The sequence below is a fragment of the Cucurbita pepo genome, chromosome LG13 (genome assembly GCF_002806865.2).
Source record: "Cucurbita pepo subsp. pepo cultivar mu-cu-16 chromosome LG13, ASM280686v2, whole genome shotgun sequence".
NCBI lineage: Eukaryota > Viridiplantae > Streptophyta > Magnoliopsida > Cucurbitales > Cucurbitaceae > Cucurbita > Cucurbita pepo.
In genome coordinates, this window is record NC_036650.1 from 3,110,270 (window position 1) to 3,119,781 (window position 9,512).

Consider the following 9,512-nt stretch of genomic DNA (forward strand, 5'->3'; position numbering starts at 1 on the left):
ATCTCACTCAATCTCCAATCAGCGAGCTACCGACTTCCAATTTATATTCTAGTCATTGGATGTGGTGAGCTATGTGCTCTCTAGAACATAATCAAATTTGGTGAAGATCTAACAGTTGGATTTGGAGGTTCAAGGGATTTTCTATGATTGTCCACCGATGCATATCTGATTTTTCGATCCGTGGCATTTTTTTTGTAATTATCTCGAAGTTCAGGGTATTTTGATCATTTACCATTTTGAATATATTATTTTTATTTTTCTCACAAAAAAATCCAAAAGTTTTCTAAAACTTTTTTTTGCTAGTCGTTTGGTTCTTATTGACCATCCTGAAATTCCTTGTAGATAAAGAATTAAAATTTCGAAATTTCCTTAAAATTTTGAAAAAAGAAAAAACCTTTTTGTTCCTTTCTCTAATTTTTTCTTCTCCAATTCTTTTGAAAAAAAAATTTAAATCCTCAAAAGGACGAACTTGGTTCATTTTTACTTGAATCATTTAATTCTTTTGCTTGGATCTTTTGAGTACTACGTGGACGACTTATTCTTATTTGAGTTAATTTCTTCACTTTGGAGTGTTAGACTTGAGCATAAATGTTATAACAAGTTTGAGTCGGTCTAAAGTTTTAAAAAGTTAAATCCTTTTAATTATACTTTTAATTCAAAATATTAAAATGTGAAAACCATTTTATTAATAAGGTAACTTGTTCTATTTACAGATAATCTCTCTCAATTTTTTACCAAATTAAAATAACATAAAATTAAAGAAAAAAAAAAAGGTGGAATGCATGTAGTAAAAAAAGATAAAAAAAGCTAATTTGTTTTTTTAATATTTTCATTTAAAAAAAACTAAATGCAAATGCTAAGAGACACATTCCTAATAAGGGAAGGAAAAAAAAACTTTTTCTTAAAAAAAAAAAAATATTATTTTCAAAATAATTTTATTTAACATTTAAAAATTAAAACTACAATAATAATCTAATTTCACAAATCAAATTGTATTGGAATTTGATGCCAATTTAATTTGGAGAATGAAAACACAATCATCAAATTGTAGGAAATTGTGAAAAATCCAACGGTTTAAGATTAAATTAACACTATTTTTAGTATATTTAATTTTATTTATTTATTTTTAGCTAAATTAATAAAAATACCTTCAAATTTTGGATTTTGTCCCGTAAATACTCCTAAACTCTTAAAATTTCAATAATACCCCTTCAAATATTTTTGAACTTTTAATAATATTTCAAAAATACCCTTAAATTTTTAATAATATTTCGAAAATATTCTACAACTTTAAAATATTTAACTCAACTTTTTAAAAACAATTCAAAAATACTTTTAAGATTAGTACTATATTTAAAAATACTCAAATTTTAAATATAGCATTAATACTGATTAATTTTATGAACAAAAAGTAAATAAATATGATTTTTGAAAATTTATGAGTATTTTTTAAATATATATTTTTGAAAATTAAAGTTAATTTTGAATTTTTTAAAAGAGTTTTTTTTTTTTTTTTTTTTTTTTTTTTTTTTTTTTTTTTTTTTTTTTTTNGATATATATATATAAATAATTTTTAAATTAAAATTATTTTGAATTAATTTAGCATTTTTTTTATATTAGGGTTTGGTTGGGATGGTAGGATTAAATAAGTAAACGAAATGTATAATTGTTATCTATCCATTCTCTCTTCATCCGGCTTCAACCCTCAACTTTTCTGCAAAATTAACTGTCGCCGGCTGGAATTGGGAGGAGCCAAGAACATCAAACGCTCCAGTCGTCTTTGTATTGTAGATGGAGCAGGGGAAACAGGGCGTGGCGGTTAAATTCACTCCTCCACAGAACCCAGTGGAGCAGATTCAAGCTCGTTTCAAGGAGTTGGAAAATGGGTTCAAAGCCTGGTTAGCCAAGCAGTCTCTCCCAGTTGAGGCCGCCGTTGTCACCGCCACCAGCGCTGTGCAGGGCGCTGCTATTGGTGGTTTTATGGGCACTCTCACCAACGACGTTTCTTCGTCTCTGCCCACTCCTCAGGTCGGCCTCAACCCTCAAGCCATGGCTTCTTTCAAGCAGGCCCAGGTCCTACTCTGGCCCTTCCTATTTTTTGTTTTCTTACAATATTAAGAAGGAGAGTAATTGAAAATCACCTTATTTCCACATTTCAGTTCTTCAATGAACAAATATGATGCTATGGAATCTTGGGTAGCTAATTTTTATGGTTTTCTTTCTAAATTGTAGGCTCTTGCTGGAGGTCCCTTAGTACAGGCTCGCAACTTTGCCGTGATGACCGGTGTCAATGCCGGCATATCTTCTGTTATGAAGAGATTGAGAGGCAAGGAGGATGTCCAGTCAAGGTACGGTTCCTTTTCCTGCCTGATAATTAGACCTATCATCAAGCTTCGCATTCCCTGGCTTTGTTAATTTCATTTTACTTTTTTAATGAAAAACTAGTTTTGTTGAAGAAATGAAATTATGGAAGAGGCATAAGAAACTCTTCCAATTGGCACAAAGAATACTGAGGTTGTAGCTAAAAAATGGTCATAAAACTTGCATCAAGGCCACAAAGATGAGAAAATCTGAAAGATTCCATTGTTTGTTCAAGGATTAAGTGCCAAAAGAAGTCTCTTACAAGCTGTAACCAAAGGATGTTCCTTTGGTTTCTAGAACTCAAAGATACATTTATACAATCTATTGAACAGGTCCTGTTCAAGTAAGGACATCCAAAGGATGTTCCTTTTGGAGATCAAATCTTTTAGTTTGAGAACAGAGCACCAATATCAAAGACATTTGAGCTGTTTTTTTAAAATAGGTAAAAAAAAACATGCTGACAATATTGTGTTAACTATGCTTCTCAAATGTTATGGATTTAATGAGGCGTGCTATGTAGATGCCTTGTATATTTCTTAGGCCTTTGTTTCACTTAGTTTTTATTGTTTGTGTTACTTTTTCAGTTTCAACCTTTGTAATGGCTCAAGCCCATCGCTAGCCGATATTGTCTTCTTTGTGCTTTTCCTTTCGGGTTTCCTCACAAGGTTTTTAAAACGCGTCTGTTAGGGAGAGGTTTCCACACTCTTATAAAGAATGTTTCGTTCTCCTCCCCAACTAATGTGAGATCTCACGATCCACCCCCTTCAGGGTCCAGCATCCTCGCTGGCACTCGTTCCCTTCTCCAATCGATGTGGGACCCTCTGAACCCACCCCTTTCGCGGCTCAGCGTCCTTGCTAGCACACCGCCTCGTGTCCACCCCCCTTCGGGGTAGCCTCCTCATTGGCACATCGTCTGGTGTCTGGCTCTGATACCATATATAACGGCCCAAGCCCACCGCTACTAGATATTGTTCTCTTTGGGCTTTCCCTTTCGGGCTCCCTCTCAAAGTTTTTAAAGCGCGTCTGCTAGGAAGAGGTTTCCACACCCTTATAAAGAATGTTTCGTTCTCCTCCACAACCAATGTGGGATCTCACAGTCCAATCCCACCGCTAGCAGATATTGTCCTCTTTGGGCTTTTCCTTTCGGTCTTTCTCTCAAGATTTTTAAAACGTCTACTATGGAAACTTTTCCAGAATGTTTCATTCTCCTCCCTAACCAATGTGTGATCTCCCCATTAATCCTTTAAAATTTTATACTTCATCATTTATGTATTGAATGTGGTTCAAGTTCTTGTTATCACTAAAACTTAAAATAAGGGTACATATGAATTTAGAAAAGGGACTTTCTTGTGGGACTTCAGTATTTAGTATAATAGTCCTGAATGATATGCCCTCTTCTCCTCGAGGATCTTATCGAGGATCTTATCAATGAATAACGTTCAGTAACTTAAGACAAAAGAACACCAACGAGAAGCTCGATCTTGATGAATTTGAAATGATATTTCCTATCGAGGATCTTATCTTTCAAAGATTCCTTGGTTTCTTTCACACCATAAATTGCCATGGATTCATTAATCCAAAGAATCTTTAGTTTTTTATGTAAGAAACAGGCCACTTAGGAGATGTTCAATATTTGAGCATTAGTCTCTTTCTATTTCTTCACTAAAAACTTTTGTTTCTTGTTTAAAAAATTATACACAGGAGACTAAAGTCTCGATTTTATGGAAATATCGAGAAAATATCTATAAAATATTGATATTGATGTATAATTATGGAAAATTATAAAACAAAAATTGAAAAATAAGCATTTTATACTTTTCAAATATGTTAAAAATACTTATTATTAACATGGGAGGGGAGGGAAAAAGAGGAAGATGGGATTCTTTGATAAATGTGCAGACTTCAATCGTGAACGCTAGTGGTGCTTCTCGATAAATTTGTTGAATTAAATAGCGAATACTGTTGAAATTGGTGAAGTCAAGTTATTTATCCACTCCACCCAACCCAAGTTGATGGGCCAAACACCTCCTAAGTTGTTCGTGATTCTGGAACCCTTGGATCAGTTACTTAAGATGGTTTACAAAATTGTTGCCAAGGTCATAGCCAATAGGTTAAGGAAAGGTTCTTCCAATCACTATCTCTGAATCTCAAGGGACCTTTATTATTGGAGGTCAAATTTCAAGTCGAAGTCTTAGTTGCTAATGAGATCCTTGAGATATGAGGTGTAAAAAGAAAGAGATCATACTCTGAAACTGATTTTGACATGTCTTTTGACCATGTGGATTGGGATTTTTCGATAAGGCGCTTGGGAGGAAAGGTTTTGGTTTTAAGCAGCGTACTTCAGTTTGAAATTGCATTAGGCCGGTTATATAAGGCGATCTCGTTTCCCCTTTCAGTCCTTTTAGGGGTGGATGTCTTTAGTAAATTGATTTTGAGGGGGTGGATGTCTTTAGTAAATTGATTTTGAGGGGGTGGATGTCTTTAGTAAATTGATTTTGAGGGGGTGGATGTCTTTAGTAAATTGATTTTGAGGGGGTGGATGTCTTTAGTAAATTGATTTTGAGGGGGTGGATAAGGGTGCGATCAATGGTCTTCGGATCGGTGGGTAACTTGAGGCGTTAGAATGAAGCTGTCTTAGCGAAGTTGCTATGGAAATTCTCCTATTTTATAGGGGCCCATTAGAAATACCATAAGGGCTTTCTGATATTCGGTTGTTTTTACAGCATGGTGGCTGCTTTTGGATCTGGGGCTTTGTTTTCATTGGTGAGTGGAATGGGAGGTCCAAATCAGGCTGCCAACGCTCTTACCTCTGGTTTCTTTTTCGCCCTCGTTCAAGGTGGAATTTTCAAGGTGTGCATCAATACCAACTCTTTTATTTTCTTCTGATACTTTTGAAGCATTTCTACCACTCTTCCATCTTGAATGTCTTCGGCTGTTAGTCCCGAGTCATGCGTCTTGGCAACCAGAAAAGAAAATCACTGATTTTACGCGATTTTTATCCGGGGACACTTGTGTTAGAGTTAACGCTATTTTGCAGGTAGGGGAAAGGTTTTCTCAACCACCAGTGGAAGATGTGCACTATGCTAAAACAAGAAGCATGTTGAATAACCTTGGCCTACAGGGTTATGAGAAGAATTTCAAGAAAGGCTTATTGTCCGATTCGACTTTGCCTCTGCTCACTGATAGGCATGTAAATTGATATAAAGTTGTTGTGCTTAAGGTGTTATAATTAGTAGATATGATGTATTTATTGACTCGGTATATCCACAGTGCGCTTAGAGATGTCAAAATCCCACCCGGACCAAGGCTACTCATTCTCGATCACATTCAGAGGTCTCGATTCAGCTAAGCTCTATGAACATAATAGTTGTTGCTTCCATCGCTTGTATTCTATCTCATCTTTTTGGCCAACTGATAATTTCAGGAACCCAGAAGTGAGAGAGAGATGAAGCTGATTTGAAGGGAGCGTCTTCCCCAGCTATTTGCAACGCAAGAATACTAAGTTCATCCTAAATAGGAAGAATGTATGATAAATAGGGCCTGTTGTACTTGTGAGAAGTTGATTTTGTCATTTGAATTCGCATTTTTAGGTTCAATTTTGGAACTTTTTAGATTTCTTCCACAGTTAGCTGAAAAGAATAATGAAAAGAGGTTCGGAAAACAAAGTTTGCTCAACTTTTTGGCGTCATTTTCGACAATTAGCCAGTAAATGAGTAACAACTAACAACGGAATCTCATTGATTCATCGTTCGGTCCGTGTGCTCTTTTGGGTGCCACGACACGTAAACAATTATCTTGAAGCGCGAGTATTTTTTCTCTTACGTTGTTTAAGACCTCTACACTATATATTTCTTTATCAATTAATCGCCATGTAATAGGTCTTCTCTATATGTGTCTTCTTGAATATAACTCAACTGAACTGTTTAAAATGGCTTACTAAATGAACTCCGTTGCCCATGAAATTTTAATATTAAGAATATTATAGAATGTTAAGATTATATATGAAATTTGGTCGTCATTAGACAAGGTTAAGTAGCTAAACCAAGTAATGATCATAATGCCCCTAAGATAACTTATCTTCGATTCATGACCCAAATAACCTCCAAATGTCATGGAACGGTATGAAATGCCTTATTTCATTAATTCTAAGGATTATGTTAAGTTTGAGATGAAGGTGTTACTATAACACGTGCGGAAGCAATTTGGATCTTAGGCACTCTAAGTACATCAGTTATAGTAAATTAGTTAGCATGTTCAAAAGCATTAAAACTCAACGAATTTGAATACTAACATTTTGTAGTTCAAATTTCTTTTTCCTCACGAATCAATTTCGAACCACCAGTAGTGTCTTTCCTACAATTCTTCGGCCTTAGAACGTGATTGTGAAATCCGGTGAGTGACTAAACTTGATAGGAATTTAGTATATGTAAAGAGAGTTTTGAGAGATTTTCTCAAAATTTTTTAAGAAAAATTTACATGTACCTTAATCAATCTATTTATAGAGTCATATTTGCATGTTCATGCAAATTCAAGATTACCAAATTTCACTCAAAATTCCACTCAAATTTGTGGGATTATGCGGTAAACATGCAAGTTTGGTTAATCCATATATTGAGATTCAATATTCCACTAACTTAAACATGAATTTTTCCATTAGGTAGAGTCAACCTCCATTTTAATTCAATAATTAATTTAAATAATTAATTTCAAATTAAAACAATATTAAAGGATTAATGAAACTATCTCATTTAACATTAATTCAAATGTCAATCTCAATCAATTACGGGCACATATGGATTATGAATCCCTATTCATAATTAAAATTTAAATATCTCAATTTCTTTTTTTTGTTTAATTCGTAACTAAAACAAAATGCGGTTAAATATATCGTATATATGTAGTGTATATTCCATAATTTGAATTCGAACACTTCGAACTCACTCGTCACACTGTTCTAAGGTTTAGTCTGATATGAGCTAGTAGGGGAACCTAATGGACCTATAGATCATGAGCTCCAACGATTCGAGATTAACCGGCTAAACTCATTAACCTTGTTAACCAACATTCGTTAACTACTAGGACACTCCACTATAGCCTAGTAGTTGCACTCCCCTCACTATAGATATATTTTTGTCCATTTGATATAACCATGATTAGTAAGTCGATCCTTCACAGGTTGTTCGTAACTAGAGCTGGGTCAATTTACCGTTTTAAGTTACTTCTTGGTTTGTGATCCAACCACTAAACTGAATCCTTCTCAGGCCAATGAGAGGGTGGGGCTCATTGTTCAAGACTTGGAGTCAGTACTTAAGGGAATAACCTCTCTACTATCCCTAAAAGCGGGTAGGAGTGAATTCTATCTTACACCCTATGTTCCCAGCTATTCACCGAGTCTTATCCCTGAAATTGGAGGCTTATTGAGTCGGCGAACTCGGGTCACTCTCACCCATGCAAACCTAAGAATAATTTCGAATAAACAGGGGTTCATAGTTAGCTCAGGATTAAGGTCGAGTTACCTAGGTCATGAATGAAAAAATCACTCTCAACAGTAAACGACATTATAAAGTGAGTGATTTTCTGCATGGTCCGATCTTATGTAATACTCATTCATAGGACACCCCCACTCACATGTCTCCACGTGTACAATTTAGTGATCACATTGTTTATATCATATACAAAGTAGGCCGCATCCATAGTGTCCTCAGGATAAGGTACTCAACCTTATCCTTATACTATAGATCATTTTGACTATATACTTAACTTGATCCACTCTTATGTCTCTCCATATAGTTCAAGTAATCTTATTATAGCCAGAGTGTTCTTAGTTGACTGGATTTAGATTAATGATAGTAAAATTCACTTTATTCAATAACAATTATTACTCAATAAACATCAATAATAACTTTATTGAAAATAGAATATGTTTTTGTATACAAACTATGAGTTTTAGGACATAAAACTATGAGTTTTGTATACAAATTCACTTTATTCACGAAACCGGCTCGTTCTCGCTTGCGTTCTAGGGCTGTTTTTAAATGGGGCAGTTGTTTCACTCGGTAGCAAAAAAATTATTTCTTGGCGTTGGAGTGGGGAATGCCCCAACTCGATGGTTGGGAGCTGAATTTTGCAAAACCGGCGCATTCTCGCTTCCGTTCTTGGGCGATTTTGAAATTGGGCGGTTTTTTTGGTTCGGTAGCGAAAAAATTATTTCTTGGCATTGGGGTGGGGAATGCCCCAAGTCGATGGTTGGGAGCCGAATTTTGCAAAACCGGTGCGTTCTCGCTTGCTTTCTAGGGGTGTTTTAAGTTTTGAAATGGAGCAGTTTTTTCACTCGGTAGCGAAAAAATTATTTCTTTGCATTGGGGTGGGGAATGCTCACACTTGATGGTTGGTAGCCGAATTTTGCGAAACCGGCGCGTTCACACTTGTGTTCTAAGGCGGTTTTGAAATGGGGCGGGTTTTTCAGTCGGTAGCGAAAAAATTATTTCTTGGCATTGGGGTGGGCAATGCCCCAACTCGATGGTTGGGAGCCGTATTTTGCAAAACCGGCGTGTTCTCGCTTGCGTTCTAGGGCAGTTTTGCACTGGGGCAGTTTTTTCACTCGGTAACGAAAAAATTATTTCATGGCGTTGGGGTGGGGAATCCCCCAACTCGGTCGTTAGGAGACGAATTTTGCAAAACCGGCGAGTTCTCGCTTGCGTTCTAGGGCGGTTTTGAAATGGGGCAGTTTTTGTTATCAGTAGCAAAAAATTGTTTCTTGGCATTGAGGTGGGGAATGCCCTAACTTGATGGTTGGGAGCCGAATTTTGCGAAACCGGCGCGTTCTCGCTTGCGTTCTAGGGCGGTTTTGAGTTTTGAAAGAGGGAGTTTTTTCGCTTGGTAGTAAAAAAATTATTTCTTGGCATTGGGGTGGGCAATGCCTCAACTGATGGTTGGGAGCCGTATTTTGCGAAACTGGTGCGTTCCCGTTTGTGTTCTATGGCGGTTTTAAAATGCGGCGATTTTTTCACTCGGTAGGAAAAAAAATATTTCTTGGCATTGGGGTGGAGAATGCCCCAACTTATTGGTTTGGAGCCGAATTTTATGAAACCAGCGCGTTCTCATTGCGTTCTAGGGTGGTTTTGAAATGGGGCGGTTTTTTTGCTCGGTAG

The 9,512-nt window shown here is 36.1% G+C and overlaps 1 protein-coding gene across 1 annotated transcript; it reads left to right on the forward strand.

Annotated features, from left to right (window-relative positions):
* Positions 1–1,654: 1,654 nt before the first annotated feature.
* On the forward strand, positions 1,655–6,036 carry LOC111808056. Its single transcript, XM_023693835.1, has 6 exons — positions 1,655–2,073; positions 2,233–2,348; positions 5,085–5,211; positions 5,399–5,547; positions 5,632–5,694; positions 5,786–6,036. Exons 1-6 carry the CDS (start codon positions 1,792–1,794, stop codon positions 5,808–5,810), a joined length of 762 nt encoding a protein of 253 aa, XP_023549603.1. The 5' UTR covers positions 1,655–1,791; the 3' UTR covers positions 5,811–6,036.
* Positions 6,037–9,512: the final 3,476 nt, after the last annotated feature.